At 37.5% G+C, this 27,081-nt stretch overlaps 2 protein-coding genes across 3 annotated transcripts in view; one reads left to right on the forward strand and one right to left on the reverse strand.

The window, feature by feature from the left end:
* The window catches only part of LOC122069083, a 23,137-nt gene extending 4,508 nt beyond the window's left edge, over window positions 1-18,629 (forward strand). The window contains exons 6-14 of the mRNA XM_042633031.1: window positions 1,802-1,918; window positions 2,105-2,182; window positions 5,557-5,619; window positions 5,705-5,801; window positions 16,441-16,519; window positions 16,950-17,161; window positions 17,455-17,600; window positions 17,816-17,938; window positions 18,278-18,629. Coding sequence (XP_042488965.1) covers window positions 1,802-1,918; window positions 2,105-2,182; window positions 5,557-5,619; window positions 5,705-5,801; window positions 16,441-16,519; window positions 16,950-17,161; window positions 17,455-17,600; window positions 17,816-17,938; window positions 18,278-18,433 — 1,071 coding nt within the window. The 3' untranslated portion in view covers window positions 18,434-18,629. The remainder of the gene's footprint in view (window positions 1-1,801; window positions 1,919-2,104; window positions 2,183-5,556; window positions 5,620-5,704; window positions 5,802-16,440; window positions 16,520-16,949; window positions 17,162-17,454; window positions 17,601-17,815; window positions 17,939-18,277) is intronic.
* Window positions 18,630-21,249: 2,620 nt separating this feature from the next.
* LOC122071934 (auxin-responsive protein IAA26-like) lies at window positions 21,250-24,777 on the reverse strand. 2 transcript variants are annotated; one of them, XM_042636424.1, is made up of 6 exons: window positions 24,607-24,777; window positions 23,322-23,989; window positions 22,433-22,704; window positions 22,049-22,193; window positions 21,626-21,690; window positions 21,250-21,508 (listed from the first exon to the last, which is right to left on the reverse strand). In XM_042636424.1, exons 2-6 carry the CDS (start codon window positions 23,978-23,980, stop codon window positions 21,456-21,458), a joined length of 1,194 nt encoding a protein of 397 aa, XP_042492358.1. In that variant the 5' UTR covers window positions 23,981-23,989; window positions 24,607-24,777; the 3' UTR covers window positions 21,250-21,455. The 2 variants fall into 2 exon arrangements, with proteins under 2 accessions (XP_042492358.1, XP_042492357.1); XM_042636423.1 differs by having other exon boundaries at window positions 24,240-24,776.
* Window positions 24,778-27,081: the final 2,304 nt, after the last annotated feature.

Consider the following 27,081-nt stretch of genomic DNA (forward strand, 5'->3'; position numbering starts at 1 on the left):
TTTTTTTTTTTTGGGGGGGGGGGGGTAATGGCTGAAGTGGCCGCAATTAGCAAAATGATATGGCTGAAATTTTGACGAAATAGTGTGTATTTTATGTCGAAATGATCGGAATTTCAAAATGAAATGACCAGAATATGACCGAGATGACCTAAAAATGTCCAAAATTATGTACTTCTGTGTTTCATATGCCATTTCGTTTCGGTTAAAAAAATATACCAAAATATCCGAGATTTCGGCGAGTTTTCGAACCATGGTTAAGACTACCTCCAAGGTGAGCTATTGGCTGGAGGAGTTCTAGTCTTGGTTTGAGTTCTGTTTTGAGTCTTTTACTTAAGTTTATATAAAGGGTTACAGCTCTGCAAATGAATTTGATGAATGAAGCTGCGCATTTTGGCTTTTGCCTTTGGTTCTGTGCTTATTCAGTACCACCCTGCTGTAGAGATTTAGTAGGATCCCTGTTGTGGTGATCCCAAGATTGGGCTACTGGTGGTGATGCCAGCCCTGCAGATCAGGTGGTGATTCCTGATCATATCCTTTTATTCCTCGTTTTTCTTATCTTTTCTGCTCAGTTCTCAGGCCAGATGTTATTCTCTATCCTTCACATACCTTCCTATTAACTATTCGTCTGTTAGTTGTGTTTATTGTTCTATAACTTCAGATTTCAACTCAGTACATTGTTATCAAACTCTGTTTTCAGAATCAGTCATCAAAACCCAATTTTTTCATTGCTTTCTAAGAATCCTTCTTCAAGTAGGATTCTATATTTTCTGAGTCCTAGAATCTGATTGTTGAATTCTGTTTTAAGATCTGGATATCATTTTTAAATCTTAATTTATGCTATTTTCAAAATTAAAACTTTCTACTGATTTCGTGGAATCCTAATTCCAATCTTATTTCTATATTCTCTCTGTTTGATGTGAATCTGAATCTTGTTTAATCTAAGTCTTGTTGCAGTTCTGATCATCTTTGGCTGCTGAACTAATTCTTCCAACATCTGCTATCAATTTATTGTTCTCAGATTTTGTTTCTGCAATCCTATTCTCATCAGGATTAGACCATAACTTCAGATCTTAACCATCAGATCCAAATCATATTTGAAAAGTTGTCCTGCCCTATTAATTGACCTCTGACCAATTTATTGCCTAATCCGACTCTTTGATCTTCCGATATTTGAATTCTCTCAAATCTGGTTTGTTTCTTTCTCCTGTCGCAAGCTTATCTCGCATGGGATCTCAGTGGTTTGGGGTTAGTAGTACATAAGGGACTCTGCATTATGACATGATCAGATAGAATATGGAATTTCATTCCGAAACTAAAAAGAGGTAGTCTGATTCCGCTTGATGTTAGATAGGACTTTGTACGTACATGATGCCATTATGTTTCTGCTGAAAGATGTTCATTTACGTATGGCCGGGACTTGCATTGTGACATGATTGATATAGAAATGGGGCAACTTATGAAATTTAGAGGGATCTACATTGAAACAAGGTGTTCTCGGTTTGTTGGGTTTAAGCTTTGTCAATGTTATGTTTTGTAATGAAGTTTGTAAGGCTGTTTTAGTCCTTTTAACTTTTAAGTTTTGTTATACAGTACATTAATATGCACATAAAGAGTAAATGAACTCTATTCACTCCTCTTTCTATCTTCCTTTTTTTCTTCCCTCTCTGTACCCATTTTTAGCAGCTATGGTAATTTCTCGACATCGTTAGTGTCAAGTGTTCTTTTAGTTTATTTATTCATCATGGCTAAGAGGTTATGTTTCCTTTATGTTCCATTATTCATGTTGTGTCTAACTTTGCAGGTTGGGGTGGAGAGGATGCATAAAGACAGCAAGTATGTGTTATTTCTTGACGATGATGTTAGGCTGCATCCCGGGTCCATAGGAGCCCTTACTGCAGAGATGTTGAAAAATCCTGAGGTGGGAGCTTTGAATCTTTTTGTTACCGCATCCAAAGAGTGCCTATATCCCTTTTGAAGTAATAATCACTTTATATTTCAGAAATTGTGTTATTCTTAAAGCTTCCTTGCAAGTTTTTATGTTCTGCACATAATGTGAAAGTAGGAAAAACTTATACTGCTTTACTCTATCGATACTTATCTACAGATATTTATTCAAACTGGATACCCGCTTGATTTGCCTTCTGGAAGCTTAGGGAGCTACTGCATTTATGAATATCATATGGTATGGAACTATCTAAGATTCTAAATCTTCAACTTTATGCTTTGGTTTTGTGTCTAATATTTTTGTAACGTTGTAAATTGGCATGTGTTTTTTGTTTTACTCTGTTGCATTTTCTCATCATCATCAGGAAGTGCACACAAAACAAATTCCTTTTTCTTACAACTTCAATTGAGGATCCCAAAGATGATCAGAAAGGTGGTTTTTGGTAGTTTCTTGCTGGTGTATTAAACTTATTAAGGATCACTTTTGCCGAGAAGAATTTATTTTATTGATCAATCTTCTGAAATCAGACCTGACAGAAAATTGCCCTAGTTCTAGGATGATTTTAGCAATTACCATCATTGGCTATGCATGTCAAGTCCAGCATCAAATTGAGTCATATACCCTCCCATGTAATGGCATACCCCCTCCCAAGTATGTCCATGCACCCTCTACATGGCTCTAGAATTTTTACGATTTGTCTTGCCAGTTGCCAACTGCCAACTTAGATTGGATTGAAACTCGACATGTTGGCAGGGGATCTTGGGGTCAACCTGTCCACAAAATTTTGGCCTTGTAAGAACTGCAGCATGGCTGATATTTGATGTCCAATGTGATTTTGAAGGGTCATTTAAGTGGGTGCCACATCACATTAGTGATGCTAAAAGAGCGACTTACATGTTCAGGATGCCGTAAAATTGGAAGCAGTCCAAATGGACCCTCTCCACAAGCTCACACCTACCTTCACAATTGCAAATGATGCAGTATCTGGGCAGTAGCAGCAGTGGCTAGAGAAGAAGAACTTGTGGTTTGAGAAATTTCAGAATTCCCAGTTTCTCCAGGAACCATATTCCTACTCTACAATGGAGTTCTATTTAGGTAGAGTTCTGTTTCAGTTTCTTTCCCATTTTGATAATTTTTTTGTGTCCTAGTTCAGGCTGGATTAGGAATCTATAAGTCCAGTCCTGATATGAGTTGATTTTCTTTCATTAAGTTAAATCCTAGTTGGTTTAGGACTTCAAACACAGATGGAGGTTCTTATGTCAGTTTTGGAGTTGTTTTAAGACTTTTATTGGTCAAATGAGAAGCCAGTTCGATTATTAGTTGGTTTAAGCTATTTTTAGCCATCTTAACAAGCCATATTTGGAGAGTATACATATACTTTTGTACCCAGCCATTAAGGCATATGTATTTTTTGTGATGAATAAAGCTTGTACTTTTGTAACCAGCCATTAAGGCACATGAATTTTATGATGTATAAAGCTTGGTTTGCTGAAGATGCTTGGTCCGTATCCTTCTATCTATTTTCGATTCTTCTTCTTTTATCCGTCCATCAGTTTAGGTCAGTATTAAGTATTTTGAAGCTTTCTATTTTCTGTTCATGGGTAGATTGTTGGGTTGTACTGCTTTTTTGAGTATTCTGGTTTGCTGATTCTTGTTCATAAGTCTCTTTAAAACTCTGCTACTATTTTGAACTTAAATATCCAAATTTTAAACGGATTTCCAGAAATCCTTTTCTCACAAGGATCTTCTGAATTCTTCAATTTCATGGCTGATTTTCAATACCTGGATTATGTTTTCTGTTACAGTTCCTAATCACTGTTCAGAGGAGAGTTGATGCAAATACGGCTGCCCTTTCCTGGTTGGACCAACATGACCGGCTTTGGAAGCCAAGAGCCAAAAAGAACCGGTCCAGCCCAAGGTTTTGGTCCAACAAGGGTTAAAATAAAATTAGTAGTTATTTAGTATTTTATTTCAGGCCTTTTATTTTCCAGATTTGAATGTAGGAGTTAGGATTTATTTCCTTGCATTGGTTTCCTTTTTATGACTATAACCGATGGACAAACCAGAGTGATTTTTGATTATTGAATGAAGATGTTGAGTTTGTGCACCAATGAAAAGTGTGATTCCCCTTCTTTCCCCTCTCTATTTTGATTTCCCCTTTCTTCCCTAAGGTTCTCCATCACTCCTAGACATACTACGAGACAGAAAAGTAGTGTGGGGAAGCTCACAATCTTCACACCATGGTTAGCATGGTATAAAGTATCTTCGATACCGATACGATACCCTCCGATATGTATCTTAAATTTAGCCAACCGACACGATACACACCGATTCGATACATGAAATTTTTAAAAGCCTTTTGTATCGATATATATCCTACGATACATACCGATATGCATCAATACACCACCGATACACATCAATACGATACGATATGCACCGATATGACTTGATGGAAAATATAAAATCGAGGTGAAATTTATGTATCAGTATGTATCGATCGGTACGTATTGGTGAGTATCAGTGTGTATCAATCGGTATGTATCGATGACTATCGTTACGTATCGGTTTGTATCGATCGGTACGTATTGGTGAGTATCGGTATGTACCAATACAGTGCGCTACGGTCATATAATGGCCAAGATGGATAATTTTTCAGAAAAAAAATACGATTTTTTGGGGTTTTTGTTCCAAAGTTGCTACCATTCATATTTCTCTCTAACTAAAGTGGAAATCAAAGTTGGGAACAAGGATTTTACATTTATGAGGCAATTACAAACCTTGAATTCTTAGTGCGATACCCTCAGTTTAGTGTTTATGTATAATACATGTTATATTAATAGTTTTTTTAAACAAATTCTTTATGCAAAAGTGTTTAAAAAAATGTTTCCTATCCATTTTTGTGTGTATCTTTAGCATATTTTAGCGTATCTCCGATACGATACGGTACCCTTCGATACGTATCTTAATTTTGGCCGACCGATACCTATACTTTAATCCTTGGAGAGAAAACAGAATACTTCTAACCGTGGGTAGTGGGAGATGTTATATTTATAATAAAATGTAAAATTACAAGTAAAGACTTGTCTATAACTTATGTGTAATTTACACATAAGGATAAAATTATAACATAACAGTACAAAAATACCACTGCCAACACTGAAACCTCTTAACAGTTAGGATACACTAGACAATTTCAAGATATACGGAGATAAGCCATGATGCAACATACTACTTCTAATGGATCGAAGTCCATAGAATGCTTAAAATATAGGAATGAAGAAAAGTAAAAGGAATATCAAAAAAAAAAAAAAGGCAATTTTCTATTTGGTCATAGATATCAAGCTTCGGTCATTGGTAGCAAATCATTAACATGACATACCTTGCTTCCCATGCTGCAGAATCTGGGTCTCTATGTTCTGTTCATTCTTCTTTGAAGCATGAGAATTTATTCATTTCTATTTCTCTTCATCCCTTGGCAACGTAGGGGGAGGGTGGGAGTACTTATTTGAAGTTCTGTAATGCATGTGTTTGTGTTACTTGTTTGACGGCCATTTGTTCATTTCTTTGTTGCTCATATGCAATTTCTGTTTTCCTGCCCTTGAATTTAGCCTTGCTCAATGGGGTTTGCCACTGGCGGAAGAACATTCTTTCTGTGGGGAGGTTGTATGATGGTAATCACTTTTTTCTGCTCAAATTTTGGTGTAGCCCCTTGAATTCAAAACTCCATTGCTCTTAACTTTTTAGTTCATATTTCAGATGCATGCAGATGATTTTAGAGTTGACCTACATGGTGTGGTTAGTGGACTACGAGATGGTGGCTACTCTGATGATATGACCCTTGCAGCAATAGCTGGTAATGTACTTAACTGTTAACAAAACCAAGTTGAATAGACCTAGAGACCTTCTTATAGTTCTACACAACTCTTCCATCTATTGATGCCTTGATACGTGACACACATAGGTAGCTTCTGTGATACAATACAATATTGATTTTGTTTCCAGTTGCTGCATGAGTTCAATACTACTATATTACTAGTTCTATTGACATATTTTTGTAACTATGGATGATGTTCTCTTTCTTTTGTCAACCATTTTAACTAAAACAATGACGAGACAACTGCATTTGTTTTTGTGCGAGTATGAAACTGTAACTATTAGTGCACATATTCAGTGAACCACTGGATGTGATCCATCTTCGTTCTACTTGTTTGGTGTTGTATGTGGCTAGAGCACCTATTTTGCATTTCCTGGCCTGTTGGGTGTAATAAGAGATTGGTAATGAACAATCTTCTGAACATTGGATTCATAGTCGACGGAGGCGTTTGAGGGTCTTTCGGAGCGTCTTAGAGCTAAGTTGAGCATAAAGCATAGCCTTATTGACTAAAGCATTCCTATGTAATTTTTTTTATAAAACCAATCTATTTGGCTCAAATCCTAGTTGAATCCTATTACTCATATGCTAAATAAATATTAAAGGTTCATATTTACACCAATGTAAGATATTCATCAAGAAAACAAATCAATAAAGTGGATAAACTAAGTTCATCTTCATCAATCATCAATCACCAATCATCAATCATCATAACATATTAACATATAATATAAATACATAATTATGAAACAAAATTATAAATATAAAGAAGAGAAGAAATAAAATATACAAGTATTTATTATACTTACCTTTATGATGCTAGAATGAGTGCCTAAGCCCTAAGGTCATCCATTATATTTCTACTCCTGTTAAAGAAGTAATTAAGAACTTAGAATTAAAACACATCAAAAGTAAAAATTGAGATGCCAAATTAAATGGATGAGAAGTGACTAACCTGGGGATTCTTAATCATTCTAAAAAACTCCAATGAAGAAAAAACATGAAATAAACTAAAATGCTAAAAATTTAGTAAACAATGAAAGTCAAATACTTAAAAGATCAAGGACTCAAAAAACTTTGAAGTTCAAAGACTCAAAATACTTCAAAGTTCAAAAATTCAAAAGACTTTCAATCCAATTTAGTAATTAAATTAAAATTCTCTTCTTCTTCTGCATTCTATTGTTGGCTTGCATCATTTGGAGCTATGCCATAATCATCCTCAATGTTTTCATCGTCATGAATATCCTCTTCACTTATCTCATCCACTTCTTCATTTGAAGAATCCTCAAGTTCAACCTTCCTACCATGCCGGGTATAGCAAAGATTGATTCCACTGGCAGATGCTGGAGCCCTCCTTGGTCTATTGTGGTCTTGATAGGATGAAAATGCCCCAAGTGCTCTATCAACATCTCTCCAAGTGAGACCATTCTCAAGATGAGCTAATTCATCCTCGGATTCACCAATCATCCACTCACTACTCCAATTACGCTCATCAAGCAACAATAGATTGTAGTTTCTGCATTGTTCTTTTCTTTCTTGGAACCTTGCTTAAAGTCGGCGATTATAGTGAATGTAGACGAGATCATTTAACCGTTGATGCTTTAACCTATTCCTCTTCTTGGTGTGAATCTGAAAAACATTAATAATATGAGGTTATCTACTTATCTTCAATAAAACCATATTAAATGAAGTACAGGTACTCAGAACTCAATACTCACAAATTCAAATGTACTCCAATTGCTCTCACAACCAGAAGATGAGCAATAAAGACCTAGTATGCACAATGCAAGCTTTGAAAGGTCAGGAGTAGTACTTCCATGTCGGGACCACCAAGAGACTATAAATATATAATATAAAAAAAAATAGGTTAAGTAAAAAATCAACATATAAAGTTCTAAATAGTTTAGGACTTTAAAAGGAAATATACTTTCTAGGATTCAACTTGTCCCTTTGTCTAATCGCCATGTCCTTTGAAAAACTACCTTGAGCAGTGGTATACTTGTCAATCTGGAGAATGATCTTATCTTGCACGGTCTCATTAGGCACCAACCTTGCAAGAACATCATTGAAGGCATCACTTGCTTTTTGAGCTAAGTCCAACTCATTATCTTGATTATCTGCTATTGCCTTAAAGAACTTGTTTGGATTGAGGAAAAGGGCAGCTAAATATATTGGTTCATTCATCATAGTCTCACAACAGTGATCAACAATCGCAATGATTTTCTTCCATTTCCTTTCATTGTCTCCAAAATTTTTTTTTTTTTTGATATTCTTCTTTGCCACTTGTATTGCCATATATATTTTAGGCATAGCAGGCAACTCATCACAATCTACAATCCTCAAGAGTTGAAGAAGAGGCTGTGATGCTCTTATACGATCCATCACACCATTCCAGAATATTGTAGCAAACAGTCTCGGAAGCTTTCTTCCCTGCCTCAGTAGATGCAAGCTTAGAACGGGACCATTCATCATCAACAAATAATTTTTTTAAAGATTCTTTGTGCTTGTATAAGCTCTGGAGTGTTAAAAAGGAAGAGGCAAATTTAGTCACTCCAGCCCTCACTGAGTCTCCCCCTGTTTTTTGCCTCATAGCTTCAAGAAGGCAAGTGTGTCTGTAGATGAATGCAGTTAATTTCCTGCCTTTCGATATGGTTCAAGAGCACAATTTTCCTATTTCCTCCATCATAAGGTCTATGCACAACCTCTTCCTTTTCTCCATTAGTAGTCGACCACTGTTGCAACATAGTTGGCAGCATTATCAGAGACTACTTGAACCATATAATTTTCACCAATCTCTTCAACCTCACTATCAAGTAGCTTAAATAACATTTCAGTTGTTTGTGATTGGTTAGACGCATCCACAAACTCCAAAAAAAAGCCCCCCGGACAATTGACAAGAAAATTAATTAGGTGCCTTCCTCTCGTCTGTCCACCCATTAGACATGAGTGTGCACCCATATTTCCTCCAATATCCTTGATACTTCACCTTTAACTTATCAATTTTATTCTTTTCAGACTTCAATAGAGGCCCCCTATAGTCATGAATTGAAGGGGGCTTGAAACCTGGTCCATATTGACCAATAGCCTCTACCAATGCCTCAAAACTCCTTAACTTCAAAGCATTAAATGGAACACCTCTCTCATAAGCCCACCTTGCAAAGTTAGAACGAAGTTTATCTCTTTCTTCTTCTCCTCTTACACGGTTCTCCATTGTTGTATGATATGGACCTTTATCCCGCCTATCTGCAACCACTTCTTCAGAAGTCCTCCTCATATGCTTATCCATGGGACCCCTTACTTGTTGTTTGGATTGTGCTTGAATGATAACTTTATTTCTTCTTGAAATTGTCCCAGAGCTAGGGATAGGACATGAGACCCCCAAATCGGATAGTATTTTCTATTGTGGTCTCGTTACTTCTATAGGTTCATCACTAACATCCAAATCATCCAAACAATCAAGGTTCCTCTTCCTCTGGTTCTTCAAGATTGCATCCTCATCTCTTTAGCAATTGCTTCCGTTGTTTTCGCACACTTGGCTACATCTTCATAGCCACTAATAAGATGTTGCTTCAATCGTTTTATTCCTCCTTTGACATCCTTCCCACAAAGGGTACACTTCATCCAATTTCTGTCTGATACGTCAGGCCAATACCCATATTTCCATCCAGGATCATTTGATTTAGCTCTCCTTTTTGGATCCTTGCTTGGAACAATCATTGACTGTGCAGTACTTGTATTTTCACCCCCACTGCTACCACCAACTGTTTCCATATAGATGAAAATTTGTCTACAAATACAATTATACACATTTACACATTAGACAAAATAGAATAATGTTGAAGAAAGATAATAGATGATTTAGGCTTTTGAAAACTCTGACTAAACTAGAGCTGAGAACTAGCAAACAAAATTAAAAATTGAAATCAAAATAGGACATATTAAGAACAAAATGCAATTTAGCAACTGTCCAACTAATGGCCTACTCAATGGCAATCTAATAGAATAAACTTGGCAGTAATAACTAATAAACTAATATATATATATATAGCTGCATATAAGAGGCTATAAGCGTATTGAAATATTGAATTAATTAATTAAAAACAGAACCACAGGAATAACAGAAGAAAATGAAGAAGAAAAAAAAAAAGGTATGGCATATAGATTGCAGAAGTTGCAGAACAGAGGAAGACTGAAAAACAGAATAAGAAAGAGAAATAAGGGAGAAGAAAAAAGATCTGAAGCATGGAAAAAAAAGAAGAAAAGAAGAGATAGCAGAGCTCATCCGCTCAGTGAAGAACAGAAGAAAATGAAGAAGAAAAAAAAAGTAACGTATCAGAAGTTGCAGAAGTGCAGAACAGTCACCATAGTAGCAGAATTGAAGAAGAAAGAAAAAAAAAAGGCTAACCGTAGTTGCAGACCAGCAGAATAGAAGAAGAAGAAAAAAACGAGAAGAAAAAAAAACAGAATACACTCACCAACTCACCATAGTTGCAGAACAGAAGAAGAAGAAGAAAAAAAACTCACCGTAGTTGGGACAGAAGAAGAAAAAAAAACCACTCACCGTAGCTCTGCACGAACAAGAAATAATATTGAAAAAAAAAAAAAAACACAAAAACATACCTATAGAGGGGGTACGACTCTTGTTAGAGTAAGCTCACCACTGTTGGAGCAAAATGGTTGCCTGGATCAGTGGTTCTTCCTTGGTCTTTGATTCCTTCTCAAAGCCCTTTCTCAAAACCCTTGACAAAATCCAAACCCTGTTTATGAATCGTGTTTTTGTTTTGGTTATTTTTGGTGGAGTAAAGCTGATCCCATACATCTCAAATGTTAACAAAACCATACACCTACCAATAAAAAATCTATATTTGGAATCTTCATCAAGCAATTTCAAAATGTGTTTAAAAAAAAAACCCCCCATAAGGCGACCGCCTTTGTCTTAAGTCGTCCTAAGGCGTTGCTTAAGGTGCCTTGTAGCGCCTTATGCTATAAGGCAACCGCCATAGCCACTTCACATAAGGCAGGGCTGCCTTACCATCTCTAGACCACATCAGTGCCTAGCAACGCCTTAAAAACTATGATTGGATTTAGGGATTGTTTTGGATCGGCTATATCGACCAGTTAACTTTGGTTTGGCCTTAACTTGGTCTTATGGGGTGACTCAGAGCTGACCTAGTCAAATAGGGATTGATGTAAAAAAGGAATGACTGGGCATTTTTGCAGTTGACTTTTTGCATGTCTCTCACTCCACTCATGCCTAGATCCAAAATGTGGGTCCGTTTTTGCTACTGGACACATTCTAACTTGAAAATCACACAAAAAAGTTTTGAGTAGATTTGGAGCTTGGGGTTTTCAATTTTTGAGATGGTTCTTCTCCAATCCAAAAAAGAAGGTAAAACAAACCCTAGATTTACTCCCTTTCGAGGTTACTTGGATGAAACTCATGTTTTAACTTCAAATTTGTGGTAAAACAACTCCACCTTCATCCTTTTGTGATGCCATGAGCTGTCCGCAATGTTGCTTCACAATCACTTCTCTTTTCATCCTCTACTTCTAAGCAAGGTTTAAGATCTCGCTCTTGTCACCCCATCTCACTGATCCAAGAAAGAGAGATATGGTGAGATCTTATCGACATCATGTATTTTTTCCCCATCGACTCGGTGGCCATATGGTCTTTGTAGCCCCTAGAACTTGGTATTTATCCTATTTTAGGCCTTCTAAACACAATGGAAACATCAGTTTTTTAAAAATCAAACCTAAAATGGTACTTTGACCTCATACCCTATATAAGTAGTCTCTGACTCTTTCGACCTAGGCCAGTATACTCTATTCCACAATCCACATTCCACAATCAACACATGACACAACATAATCGTAAGAATTTAAAAGACATCATAGATAATTATTTAATTGCTTAACAATTAACATTCATGACTGATGATAACATTCACATACATTAAAAATTAAAGTAACTCCAAATGTGGATGAGGAGGTAGTATTCTCTACTCTTTAAGCTTTAATGAGTGTAGGAATGGAGATCCTCAAGAAAAAGCATCAAAATCCTTGCTCCTTAGTGTTTTTTCTTCAAAAAATTAGAGAGAGAGAGAGAGAGAGAGGCTAGATCTTGGCGAGATCTCAAGATCTCAGTCAAGTTTTTGTACAATTATAACTTGCCATATATCTCATCTCGCCATTTTGAAAAAGAAAGATATTAGCGAGATCACCGAGATCTTGCCGAGATTTTAAACCATGCTTCTAAGAAAGCTCTAGTACTCAAATAAACAACTTTAAAGCTAGAAACAGTGACAGTTACAGATTCGAAAAAAAATTGCTAGGTAAAGAACAGAATAGGCCGTGGGTCAAGTACGCCTAGCTCTCTGGTTTCATACAACAACAACAACTCAGCCTTATCCCAACTAAATGGGGTCGGCTACATGGATCCTTTCCCTTCAGTCAGTTCTATTCGAGGTCATACTTGATACAAGGCCTAAGCTATGCATTTCTTTCCTCACCACTTCACCTAAGGCCATTTTAGGTCTGCTCTTGGCTCTTTTAGTTCTCTCTATGTCATACAAAAACCAAAAACAACAACTCAGCCTTATCCCAACTAAATGGGATCGGCTATTTGGATCCATGCCCTTCAATCAGCTTTCTTCGAAGTTATACTTGATACAAGGCCTAAGCTATGAATGTTTTTTCTCACCACTTTGCCTAGGGTCATTTTAGGTTTGCTCTTGGCTCTTTCAAACTCAAGTCACTTCTCTGTACTGGAGCATCCAAAGGCCTCTATGTAATATGGCTATACCACCTCAAATGATTTCTTGTAGCTTATCATATATCGGAGCTACACCCAAATCAGCTATAATATGATCATTTCTTACTTTAGCCTTCCTAGTTTTGCCGCACATCCATCTCAAAAACCCCATCTCCGCTACATTGAGTTGATCTACATAATACTTCTTAACTGCCCAACATTCTGCACCATACATCATAGCTAGTCGTATGACTATTCTTTAAAAATTTCCTTTGTTTTAAAGGAATACATTGATCACACAACACTTTGGACAAACCTCTCCACTTCATTGATCCTATTTTAATTCTCTGTGAAACACCATCCTCTATATCACCTTATTTATTTATGATTGATCTTAGATACCTAAAATAATCATCTTCTGGAATCTTTCTCTTGTCAATTTTTCACTACCATATTATCCGTCCTACCATAACTGAAGTTACACATCATATACTTCGTCTTAGTTCTACTTATCTTTAAACCTTTTGATTCCAAGGTTGATCTCCATAATTCCAACTTTGAGTGAATCCTTGCTTTTGTCTCATCCAACAAAACAATATCATCAGCAAAAAACAACATACTCTTAAATGTCTCTGTTTAAATCATTTATGTTAAATGCAAATAAATAAAGGGCTTAAAGTTGATCTTGGATTTAACCCAATTGTAATTGGGAATTCACAACCTTTACCCCTCACAATTCTTACACTGGTCATCACTCATCACATCATCATACATATTTTTAATTTTGTCCACATATTTACTTGAGACACTTCTATTCTTTAGAACTTTCCAAATTAACTCCCTAGGGACTCTGTCATAAGCTTTTTATTGGTCTATAAAGGCCGTGTGGCTATCCTTCTTGTAATCTCTTTATCTTTCCATGGGTCTCCTAAGTAAGCAAATAGCTTCAATCTTGAATCTTCCTGGCATAAAACCAAATTGGTTCTTCGTAATAGTAATTTGTTGTCTTAAGGTAATTTTAATAACTCTCTTCCATAATTTCATAGTATGACTCATTAGTTTTATGCCTCTATTGCTATTGCAACTATGAATATCACATTTATTTTTGTAAATTGGAACCACAATGTTTCTCCTCCATTCATCTTACATTTTCCTTGTGTTCATAATCTTGTTAAACAACTTGGTTAGCCAAGATAACCCACATATTCCTAAGCCCTTTGATGCAGATACATATGCACTTGATTGGTGGACTAGCATGACCGGCTTTGGAAGCCAAGAGCCAAGAAGAATTGAGTAGTAGTTTACTTATTTATTTCTTTTATTATGTCTTTGATTTCCAAGGTTGAGTAGTACGTAGGAGTTGGATTTAGAGTTGGTTTGTTTGTTTCCTTTTTAGAGCCTAGGTAGGATTTTGTGATTCTCTTTAAATACTGGCATGCAACTCAAACAATAGACAATTGATTGATTGAGAAATTTGAGTTGGTTTGTGTCTGTGTGAAAGTGTGCTTGATTGTGAGATCCCCCTTTTCCCCTGCTACTCTGATTACTTTTCTTTCCTAACCGGTCCTCCATCAAGTGGTATTAGAGCCTAAGGATCATCTCCTTTGTTCTCTCTCCCTATTCTACCTTCTTCCGTATCTTCTTTCCTTCCCATCTCCTCCCCATTCTTTAGTTCTGGCTTCTGTCGACAATTGAGAGCGAAAGGAAAGAAAAACCCTTGAACTACAAAAACTCATCGCCATCCCATCTCCTACGAACCTACCCCCACCCCCATTTCTTCAATTGAACCCTTCCTTGCTCTAGGGTTCTACCAGAAAAAAAAAAAAGAAAACAAGAGACAAGAGAGCAAGAGATAGTGAAAGAGAAAAAAAGGAAACACATACTTGGTCCTTTGCCCTCCAGCCGAGAGTCTGCTCCCGACATCTACAATCTCCTTCAAAGTCATGAAGTTGTGAGGTCTTCCTTCCTCAATTGGGCCCCATCCTTCGTTGCAGTCCATCGTATGGCCTCTGGTTCTCTTAGTTTGACAGAGCGAAGAAGGTCTATGTTGTTTCCATCTCTACAAAGGAGACTTCTCCCTTTTGTCAGTACAAGTGTACAACCCCACCCCCATGACTCTCTTTGTCCTTATTCCTTAATTACTTTTTTCTTCCAAAACTTGCCCTACCCTTCTACTTTATTCTATTTTACCCAATATTTTACTTACTTTCCAAGTTTTCCCCTCTCACCCATATGTTACACATTGTGGGTTTCCAAGCTTTCTAATTGACCTTCCATTATTTACAGTTCTGCTATCCTATAAAAAAAAAAAGGCAAAATCATTTATTTACTGTTTTGTGATTACCCTTTGAGTGTGTTCTTGCTTATCTTCACCATGGTAGCCAATAGTAAAGTTCTCCAACAGTTCAGCTTCTCTTTTAGACAATGATGACAACCGTGCAAGCTTCTCTTGACCGATTAGTGGCTTCAGATTGCAGAAAGAGTCCCATACAATCTGGGGATTCTTCCAACTCCATTCCACAGGATATACACCACCATCACCACTACCACTACCACTACCACCATCATATGGAATTGGTCGATATGATGATTATAGAGCTGAAAGAGCAGCAAAACTGGATGTTCTTGATTTTTATGGAGATAATAATCCAGAATTGTACCTTGACTAGATTCACAGATTATAGACATTTTTCAAATGGTACGGGATGACTGAGGCTCGAAAGTCTTATTTGCAGAGGCTAAATTGGAAGGCATGGCCCGAGTCAGGTTGTCAAGCAATAACAACAAAATTGAACATGGGACATTGGGTTGGTCACTACTTGGGCTGAAATGCATGAAGTTTTGAACCGGGGATTCTTGCTTTTGAATACAAGCAATGTATGCAACTCAGGTTTGCACATTTGAAATAGGAAAATTTGACCATTGAAGAGTTTGTTGCTAGATTCTATTATTTGGCCACTCAATCTGATTTTGAGTAGGATGAAGAAGTATTGGTAGCACAGTTCCATAATGGTTTGCACCCTCAAGTAAGTGTTGTCCTTGCATCTAATCGACTGCCTACAAAGGAAGATGTTTTACAAGTAGCATATCAGGTTGAGAAAAGTCTGAAACACCCATACAATTAGAGAACTTTTACAGATATTTTTCCTAGAGCTACTAGTTTTATTTAGCAACAGCCTTCTACCCAGGAAAAGTCATTCAATAAACCACAGTTAGTACTTAATCTATGGGATCTCATGACCTAGCCGACTGTATTCTCCACCTCGACGTTATTTAGACATGTCGAGGTGGAGAACAAGTTGGTTGGATTTTGGTAGCTATGATATGCTATTACTTCCTCTACTTTTATGCTGTTGCATCTCTTCCTCCCTCCCTAATTCCTATTTTCTTTCTTTTATTCCTTTGGTACTTTTAAATAGAAACTGTGTTGAGCGTTATCATATAAGAAGGGGGAAGAGTATCTATGTCAATGAGTAAACATGAACAGAAAATGAAAATTGGCTGTTTTCTCGCTACAGAGCTTTTAAACATCTGATCTGTCGATTACCGGATTTAGAATTTCAATAGAACATTCACTCTCCCAAGAATGCAGTAAAGTGCCACATTGAGATCATCTTGTCGTGCCAATTCTACCTTATGCTCACCTAAGCTGTCTCCATTTTTATCAGTTTGTATCTGAGGAGCAACCCATAACAACATTCCATTCATGAAGTTAGAAAGCTGACATTTGTGGGCTCTCCTTTATTTGGTTGAACTGTTACCAGTGCTTGCTTAATTCTCAAACTTTGGTGATTAAAATATTGAATAAATTGTTTTACATCTGTTTCAAGTCAAAATGGTGCTAACTGGAATCCATTTGTCTGGTTGTAGGTGCACATAAGCGGCTTATTACATCACCACCAGTTGCTGTGTTTCCTCATCCCCTTGCTAGTGATCTTAGTTTTCCAAGGTTTATGGTGGTGTTTGCATTCATCTTTCTTTTTAGCATTCCAACTGTGTCCATTGTTAACTTATGGTACAAAATATGGTACCAAATGGTGGTGACACACAGATGTTGCCACTACTTGGGACAGTGCAGTGTTTCAACTTTAGACAGTTAAAATCCATATTGGATTAGAGAGCTGAAAAATGGTTACAGTGTGCTGTGTTGATACAAGCTGATACAGGGCAGTTTGTGACTATTGCATTGTTGGAAGTTCTACCTTGCACTGTGTGAAGTTGCCACCGCTTTATGGTGCTGAACGCTGATGTCCGATTTTTTTTTGGATAGATAGGCCCCAGGGAGATTTGAAACTCGGGACCTCTTTATTGCGAGCTGCTGAATGCTGATGTCTGTGATTGTCAATCCTGTTACTTATTATGTCCTTATCCTTGTGTAGGTACTGGAATTACCTGAGGAAGCAAACATTTGTTCTGGAATCATACATATCAAAAGTCAACTGGATAATGAACCGTGCACTGTTTTCTTCGCATTGCTATCTATCCTGGGGATTTGTTGCACCCTACTTCATGGCAATGTTTCATGTTGCAGCAGCACTAACAGTATACTTAAAGGAGTACCCACTCAATGAAACACCCTGTACTTATGGTGGTGAGCACACAACTTTTCTTTTTAGGTAGGTTTGATTCAGTTGAATATCCTTGTGCAGGACAGCGTTATGTATCTGATTTGCACCTTTCCCACGGAAGAAATGCAAGATTTATGCTCCCTAAACCTTTTGTCAAACTTTTGAGTCCATTGTTGATGGTTTCTGAAGAACAGAGGAGAAAAAATAATGAAATAGGAAAACTATATACTGAAAAGAGCATGGTTGCTGACTTTTGTTTGACCTTCATTTTTTCTAGTTAATTTTAGTATAAATTGGCTTCTTTTTTTTGGCCCAGGTTTGACACTTGCAGGCTGCCTGGCTGTGTGCACTATTTTAGAACTGCTTTCAATGTGGAACTTGACTAAGGTGGAAATTCAACTCTGCAACATGTTGTCTCCCGAGGGGCCTCCAGTCTCACTTGACTCATATAACTGGGCCCTTGTAAGTTTCTTCAGTCCTTAAATTAAAATAGACATTTTGAAGTCTATGCACATCACTTCAAAAATATTATTCATTTTTAAACCAAACAGTAAAGAAACTTATTGTCCAGTATTTGTATGCACTTTTGCCAGTAAGTTTGGACCCTCTTTTATGATAATTATTTTCAGATGACAATTTACTAAAATTTTAATTGTAATTTATATCCAACTGAGCAGATATTTCTTGCCATGTTGGTCGACAATTTCTTATATCCTATTTCTGCACTGAGATCACATTTTACTCAGTCTATCAACTGGTCTGGTGTCCGATACCACTTGAAGAATGGGAAGATAAGCAAGGTATGCTGATTGCACAGAGTATTTGCCTTTCATTTTTTATTTCAGTCTTGAATTTGCAGACCACTAATTAGTGATGGATGTTAGTGTCACCATAACTGAGAAATATGCGTGTAGACAACAAAAGAACTTGGGACTCTGGACAGTTAAAGCCAGTTTTGATATTCTAAAGAGTCACTTGATTAGAGAATGCCAGTGCCGTTTTAGCCCGTCTTGGGTGTCAAAACTAAGGAAATCTGTTTTGGTTGCTTATTTATATGGTTTTAGTGGCATCTTCTTAGATGGGGCACAGGAAAAGGAATAGAAAATGTAGGACTCATTTACCTATTATCACTGATGCAGATCGACAGAAGTAAGGATTCTGGATCAACAGTTTATTCAGATCTGGGAGGAAAGCATCTGTATGGTAAGAGGGGAGCTCCTCCTAGAAGTTCATTCCTCGGTTCTTTCGGAAGAAGTTTGGCGCAATGGCGCCAACCCAAGAAATTCGATGTCTAGCAAGGCCCATGTATTTGAATCTGTACTGATTCATTCTGCCCCAGGTTTTTTCTTTTTTTTTTCAATTCAAGCTGATTCAATTCTTCATCTTCAACCCTTATTGACTGGGTTAATTTTGTACTGCTATTGTTTGTAAAATTTGTATACATATAATCAAAATTTCAGTTTGAGATGATAAAGTTGTTTTTAGAAGCTAGAACACTTTCAACATGTGGGAATGACACTTTCAGATCACAGCCACCAAAGTACCATTGTTGGTTATTCATCACTGCGGCTGCCAACATCATTGGGACACCGAATGCTATACTCATATTTGGCTTTAAAAAATATAGGAAATACTACGAAGGGATCAAGTTTTCCTTCACCCACGTTAAAGAGAATCTCTAGAGAAGAAAATGGTAAGACCCGTGTAGTGGTTATTTGAAGGAGATTGAAGGGATAAAATTGGATGTTTTGATAATTGATATGGTAACTGACTCTTAAGCCCCTTAAAAGGCACACTTGTATGGGACCACTTAAAGGCTTGAGTCCTCACCAGTCTGCATGGTGGCCATGTCCTCCTTCCACAATTCTTGGCCTGTAGAATGGTGGATTATCAAATGTCAATGGTGGTGATAGGTCTACTGTTGGGTCACATTCCAAAGGAGGGGAAAAGATCCGACAGGGAAATGACTAAAACCCTCTACCATACAAGAGAACTGAGAAAAGGAAAATTCGTTTCGTATTAGACCTGAACAACTTTTGATGGTCCCGATCTATCTATATTATAAGTTGGTGAGTTAGGCAGGTCTCAACGATAACGACCTTTCCTTCCTCTCACTCCATCCCAAGTTCCCAGCCTTCCTTTTCCTACAAATATTTAAGGGCTGGGTCATTCCACGATGCTTATTGATAGCATCAACACTGAAGCATAGTCCAGGACTGACTAATCCATGGATCCATACTGACCCTACAATCGTATTTGTATGGATCGAGTCATACTAGGATTGAATGAAAACCATTCAACTGTCACCGGAACTAGTAAAATGCATTAAACACTCCTGTATAGGTGACCCCAAAAAAGATACGAGTAATCGAACTCAGAATCACAGGCTTTCTCAGACGAAGATCCCTTGCCAACTTTGCTATCCCCTTGGGGTTAAGGTTGGTTACTATATGTCTATACATTATACAGATTGATAGATAGTGGAGCTTCATTCCCTTCTCAGGTCTCAAGGCTCTATAGGGTTTCCATTTTCCACTCCTTTCTCTTTATTCTCTTGGGGTTAAGGTTGGTTACTATATCTCTATACATTATACAGATTGATAGATAGTGGAGCTTCATTCCCTTCTCAGGTCTCAAGGCTCTATAGGGTTTCCATTTTCCACTCCTTTCTCTTTATTCTCATGGTATTTTTTTAGTAAACCAACGTGCCAAATGCTAGCAAGGTACAGGCAGCACGAATTACAAAGGGTGGGTGGGTATGTATCTCTCCCTTATTCCTTATTCCCGCCTAACGCCAAAAAAATAAAAGAAAAAGAGAAGGTGTGGTACCCATCAGATTCTGGGAGTGAAAGGCAAAGGCTTTAGTAGCTTAGTTGTACAGTAGCACCGTATAATGGGTTCAGTTTTGTTTGTATCACACCCCCCAAACCCCCAAAAAAATGAAAAAGAAGAAAAAAGTACAAAGCTTTACAGCCCATCATATGCTTCCAGATTTTTAACATCTCATTTCTGATTTCCGAAATGAGATACGGTTCTTTCACCATGGAATACTAAAGGGTAGAGATTATAGACTTGATCCTCTTACGAATCTAATCTCTTCATAAAGAAGATCTTTTGTTTTATGGTTTGGATTAGTCATACACATCACATGTTTCTAGTGATTCAACACCACCGTATAGCTGACCTGTGATTATTAGTGATTCTAGTTTCATAAGAGGAGTTTCATAAGAGGCGATATATAGACTTCAACGGAACCATGGATGGATTTTTGGAATTAAGTTCACAGAAAATCCCACATCATTTAGAGATGTGTTATGAAATACATATATATGATACGATCTCCCTTAAGTGGCACGAAACTTTTAAAACCTTGTGACTCATCTATCTAAGCAAACAATATCGTTTGATGAGCGAGACCAACCCAAAAAGCCCTTGGGAACCATTTCACTGTAAAAGCATAGAACAAATCTACCAGTGAAGTCACTAACTTGGTTTCGATCAATCCAAATTCTGGTTAATATTTTACAACCCACAGTGCAGGAACCTCCATAGATCTCGAAGAAAATTTGGAACAAATACATCTCTTGTTAATTCTACAGCAGCAGCTTGTTGGTGTATGATGTCTTGTATTCCGTCGCAGTTTAATCCAGGAAGTACTGGTGCAGCACCTAGACAGCCAGGACGGCGGTCCCGCTAGCCGGTTAGCGGGCCGTGGGGGTTGCAAGGGGGCAGGAGGCCCCCCTGCACAGCAGGGGGTGTAGGGGGGCGCAGCCCCCCGCTCGAATTTTTTATTTGAGGGCAATTGTAGTTTAATCCGGATTAGGTTGGAAATTGTAATTTGATCCGGATTAGGGTTTTTTCCGCTATATATTTGTAGCGAGGGTTTCTTTCTCTGTAATGCAAGCAATACGGAGAGGTGTGAGGAAGAGCGTTGTAACCCTATTCTCCATTGATAGTGAAGCAGGATCTCATCTCACCGGGGACGTAGGCAACCTTGCCGAACCTCGTAAAATCCGTGTGCATTGTTTGTTTTGTTTTTCCATTATCTTCTGCATCGTTTTAGGGTTGCGTTTCTACACAGCTATGTTTTCCCAGTCTTTTGAGACAATCATTTTGGAACCAAACTGGTGTATTTGGATTTTCTTTCTACAATGGCTGCTGAAACAGATAACCAAAAAATAAAAAGGGTACAAAAAAGACTGGTGTTCATCCTCTCCCTCAAAATGATCTAAAGCCAAATCTTAAATTACAAAACCAACTCAGAAGATACTTTGCCATGAATATTCTCCATTGACAAATTCCTCATGATCCACTTCCTCATTTCACTCCACAGTCCACTCTAGTCCTCTCTGGCTTACTAATGTTCCCAACTGCAACACAAAATTAAGGTACAACCCAAGTCAAAAAAAGAGTTTCCATAGAATATGAACTATGAACAACATCATCATCATCATCAGGGGATTAAGATCAGGGTTTTTATAGCTTACTCTGTAATTTGGGAAGTTCCGAACTCTTCAAAACACGAAGCCTCTTCACCGTTGACACAAACATTCTGCAACAAATATAAACAAGGAATCAAAATTATGGATACAAGACCAGATCAATGTGTGCAATTTTGTCACTAACATCTTCACTTGGTTTAGCAATTCCTGCTCAGTTACTACATGCAATAATGCAAGTTACAAGCCAAGCAAGCATTCACATGTTTACTTAATAAATGTTGATCATTTATCTCATTGTCTTGAGATTTGTGTATGCAAATGGGTTTAAGTGTTTAACAAACAAGAATGGAATTAAATAAAGATTTAATGAACAGAATAGATATCTGATGGAATCTGAATAAAGCATCTATACATAAAGTAAACCAAAAATCCCAAAAAACAAAACAAATTTAAGACTTGGAAACTTACTGCCATGGGACGTCACCAACAAGCATTCTGTCTCCCTCGTTATCCTCATACACCAGAGTATATTCCCCTTTTCCATCTAATAAACCTGTAATTGCCTTGGGTTCTGCTTTCTTTTGATCTCCAGCAGCAGAAGAATCTCCTTGAGCTAAACAAAGAAAGAAAAAGACAAACAAAACAAATTATAAAAAACCCATCTTTGTTCTTTTGTTTCTTTTTCTTCACCATGAATTGCGCCAAAAAGTCTGTGTAGAACAACAGCTCATCGAAGATTAATTTAATTGAGACCCTTCCAAAAGCCTTCTCCAATATTGAGTTTTATATGAACAAATATGAAAGTTTAATTTTTGTTTTTCTATTTATCGAACAAAAGATGTTTTAGGTAACCTGCAAGAAGGTCTCTGAAGAGTTCATCAACTGCTGAGGACAGTTTTTCATAGCTGTCATAGGCTTTGAGATCCACTTTCCTTCCAATAGGAACCCCATCCATGTTAATCTTCACAAACAAAGTCTTCCTGGAAGCTTCAGTTTTTTCTCCATTTACATCTGCTGAAGGTGTATCACGTATCTCAGATGCCGGCTTGGAGTTGCTACTGCTTGCAAGATTCTTCCTGAATGAACGAATTGGAGGCCAACCCACAACTGGAGCAGGAGAAGTTCTGTTCGGGAAAAAAAAGAGACAAACCCATCAAAAGATGAAGTTAAATCTCCAAACCTGAGCAAATATGTTGAAATGCATTGGAACAAAACCGCCAGTTCCCAATGAAAAGCCAAATTGAGGATAAAAAGATAAGGTCTTTAGATTCCTTTACCTACAGAAGATAAACACAGAAATAAATTTGCAAAGAAACAAACAGCTGCCCATAAAATCTTATTTAATCAACAGGAAACAATAAATAAATATAATCCAGAATGACAGAGAGAACAAAAACAAGAACCCGGTGGCAGGTTACAGATCAATTTTTGATGGACAGGAAAACCTTTCAACAGGAAGGCAGCTACTGAAAAGGGAAGAAGAATTAAACGCATTTTCCAGGGCAATTAACAGTAATCATAACAATAACAAGACTCTAAAATAGGGAAAAGCTGAGATATTCAGAAAGAGAAAACAAGAAATACGAAAGAAACCCAGAATCCAAAAAAAGAGTGGAAACTTTTTTCTGGGTTTACAAAGATTAGAAGAAAATCTATTTGTTCCCTCATAATAACAAAATCCAACAAGATAATCAAAGAAAGGAATGGAAAGATGAAAAAGAGGGAAGAAAAGCTGGAGTACCTTTTCTGTGAGCTGTTGAGCACAGCTGTGTTTGCAGGAACTGAAGCAGAAGCAGGGGAACATGCTTTCTTCTCAGGGTTCTGCAAGTCCGTGACTTTTGTGCTACATGTCTGTGATGGTTCCTTTGACATAACAGGTAACCTCTGAGGAACCGAGGGGAACTGAAGAAACTGAGGCTTTTGCTGCTGTTGCTGCTGTTGGGTCTTCACTTGGGAGGCTGAAGGAGATGTAGGGGTTGAAGACCAAGGAGATGGAGTGGAGAAACTAACTCCACCCGGTTTTTCTGAAGATGAAAGCTTTTGGTTTTGGTTAGTGTTGAGGTTCATCATCCATGTCTTCTCTTCTGCTTTGGCTTCAATTGTATCTAAGAACCCTCTCTTTGCTCCAGCAGAAACGCTGTGGTTGTTAGTGGTCTTATAAGCCATGGAAGAGAAGTGCCCAAGAGAGAGAAGAGACTCATCTCTATCTCTGGTGTCCTTTTTGATGTTCCCTTTTTCAAACCAATCTTCTCCTGGAGGTCCCAGCCTTAGCTCCAACTTCTTATCCTCTGAAGCTCCAAATCTGACTTCATCTCTTCTCACAACCCACTTACTTTCATTAGCAATCATATCACGAAAATGAGGATTGTACAGCTCTCGGTTCCCAGAAGAACCCTCCATTTTCTTTTCCTAGGAAAAGAAACAAAAATTGAAGAAACTCAGAAGGGAAAACCCAAAGTCCACTTCCAACTTTCACCTCAAAGAAATTGAGAGACGAGAAGGGAAAGTAAAAATTATTGGTGGGAAAATGACAAAGAAACCAACCACCAAAGTCACCAATCAGCTATAAGCATTCAAACAGGAAAAACATCTTACAACCCAAATGAAAGCAGAAGAAGAAGATAAGGATCAAAACCCCCAACAGATCATCACCACATACCTTCTTCACCAAATCTCCGAAACATCAAAGCCCAGTTTCTCCTGCCTCTGACCCCAAACCAAAACAAAGACCCAGAGAAGAAAACCCAGAAACCATTTTCACAGCTCAAGACAAAAATAACCCAGACAAGGAAAACCAGTAAAAACAGACAAGTGCTTGGGCTCTTATTTCTTTGGTTTTTATTTCAGGTTGCCTTGCTGAAAACCTGAAAGTATAGACAAATCCTATCGAGTGGGAGAAGTTCAGAGGACTACAGAAGTAGAGAGAGGGTCAGGAAGCGATTAAAGATAGGCAAGAAAAGTGGAGAAACTCAGAAAGATTCTTTCACCCAAAACCAGACCACAAACGGAATTAGAGGAATACGTACGTAACCACGCCTGTAAACACGCACAGAGCCAAAGCTAGCAGCCAACGTTGCTGCCTTTGTTCTATTCAGGACGCAAAAGTGAGCTCACTTCCCTATGGTACGATCATCACAGCCAGCCTTACTATATTAAGCTCACAAACCCAAACAGACTCTCTCTCCCTCTCTCTCTCTCTCTCTCTCTCTTTATTTATAGTTCAAACAGCAAAACAGGAGACATTTTGGGCTTGAGGGTCTTGATTTCTTGATCAAGAGTCAAGATGGAGAGAATAAAAGTGACTCCAGTTAAAACTTTTAGAACTAAAAAAACTGATTTTGGTTGAAAATAATGAAAGATTAGAGATTCCCATGTCTTAATCCTTGTTAATTCGATGATATCTTTTTGAATAGAGAGAGAGAGAGAGAGAGAGAGAGATGGGGAGTGGCAGGAGGTCAGGAGATGCTGCCTGCCATGCCATGCCATGCCATGGACCGGGATCTACTCATGCTCATAATTTTAGCCTTATATTAATTCCATAGGGAAGTTTTCTTCTTAAAAAACCGAAAAGAAAAGTTGGAGAGAGAAGGTGTGAAAAGAATCTGACATAGAGAGATGCGTGAAAAGAGAGAGAGAAAAAAAAAAGGTAGCAGAGGAATAAGATTTGCGTGATCCATATGTGCAGGCAAACCCTTGGCTTCTGCAATTAAAACATTCTGATCCAATGATCTTGTCTGAACAGTCTCCCCTCTCTCTCTCTCTCTCTCTCTCTCTCTCTCTCTCTCTCTTTTCTAGTGAGGTCCAGATCCCCATAGTACACTGCTGTTCATTGTCCGTACAATGAATGAATACAGTCGTTAATGCATTGGGTCTCTGTATTTACCAGACAGCCACTCGTTCCTTATTCCCCGACAGCTATTTTCTTTTTCTCTTCTCTCTTGGTGATCCGACTAAGGTCTGAGGCAAACTTTACTCCTCTCCTCCCAACAAGTAACAAGTCTTTATGGCCAGCTTTTACTTCTTTGCTTATTAGTCCAGAGTCCAGACTTTGTCAAGCCTTCCAACGGTTCTTAATATAGGCTACTTTGATTCCAGTTCCTCTTATAAACAGGCCCAATATTTTGTTTTGGGTGTTAATCCAATCTTTTCTATTATTATTAATGAAAATGTTTCAACTCTTGACTCCTTTGGTTGGTTTGATCTTGATAATTTTTTGGATTGAGATTTTCCACAATGCAAGTGTAGGAGTTCATATTGATAGGTGCACAGGATATATATATGGAACTGAACATCCGTGTGGGAAGAGAGAGAGTGTCAGTGTAGTCAACTAATTAAAATGTGGGAGGATGTGTGAAGGAACCTGCATTGGTATTGTGGCATCTTTTTCCCTAATTAATCTAATGTTTGTGTTATATTACTTTCAAATTTTAGATATTAAAAATTTGATTTGATCTATCTACCCCAACCATTCAAGCGAAGTAACTTTCAATGTATGATGAAGTGTATTGTATTCTATCATGTATAGCTATTATATATTGTACTTCCTATTGTATATATATATATGGTCAGGACCTAATCCCTTCCTCGGTTGGATTTGAAGGGATGGGGGAGTTTAAAATGTCACAAGGATTAGAGAATTCTATCTTAAGATTGTCTTCCATAATTATTTCCCTAATTAATATGGGTAGCTCGGTGCATAACAATGAGCTTTGGAATTTAGTTTGGAGACTTAAGATTCATCTAAAATTTTAAATTTTTTTTTCCTTCTTTATTCTTTTATAAATTTTCAATAGATAGCTTTAATACTAGGAAGAAATTCTCTCATTAGACTTTAGATTCTCTAAGAAGTAGTTGCGAGAGAAGAAAACATCATCAGGATTCTTCTAAGCTTTAATGAAATAGAAAAGATGGGATCTCGAGGTAGAGTGAATGGCATCTCTAAGCTTGTCGTGCAGGTTCCAAATCTTTTCAAGAATCGCTTCAATCTCTTTAAGCTCCATTTTGAATTACATGAACAGGAAAAAAAAAGAGAGCAACTATAAAGTTAGGATTAGGGTAAGTGGTCACTGCTTTCCTTTGATTTTGGAAATGCTGAGCCAATGGAGGAAAATGTTAGGAAAACAAGAAAGAAGAGAGGAAAAAAAAAAAAAAAAATCAACTGAAAATAAGATGGAGGAGAAGAAAGAAGAGCAGGAAGGAAGAGAAAGAACAAACACTTTTAGTGGTGGTAAATAAATATCCCCCTAAAGGTATGTTTTCCAAGTAAAAAGTATTATTAGTGCTGTTAAAAATGTGCCATGTACCACTTAAGAGTCCCTTTAGCCATTAAAAATAATATATTTTTGTAATTAAATAAATGTAATAATCTTGTGCATGGTTGTGCATGGTGCACAGTCACACACAAGACAACCAATGAGGATAAAATCCCCATCTAAAATGTCAAAACACCCCAATTTGATGAATCGACGATGGGAGTGGAATGCCATACATGAATTCCTTCA

The sequence above is a fragment of the Macadamia integrifolia genome, chromosome 2, assembly GCF_013358625.1.
Source record: "Macadamia integrifolia cultivar HAES 741 chromosome 2, SCU_Mint_v3, whole genome shotgun sequence".
Taxonomy (NCBI): Eukaryota; Viridiplantae; Streptophyta; class Magnoliopsida; order Proteales; family Proteaceae; genus Macadamia; species Macadamia integrifolia.

What these genes read in the sequence shown, in the direction of transcription:
- LOC122071934 (XM_042636424.1), bottom strand. Translation starts at nt 23,980, where the DNA reads ATGGAGGGTTCTTCTGGGAACCGAGAGCTGTACAATCCTCATTTTCGT. An exon ending in CTCAACAGCTCACAGAAAAG is followed by an intron (nt 22,705 to 23,321) that starts GTACTCCAGCTT and finishes TTTCCCGAACAG; the next exon opens with AACTTCTCCTGCTCCAGTTG. An exon ending in GTTGGTGACGTCCCATGGCA is followed by an intron (nt 21,691 to 22,048) that starts GTAAGTTTCCAA and finishes TATTTGTTGCAG; the next exon opens with AATGTTTGTGTCAACGGTGA.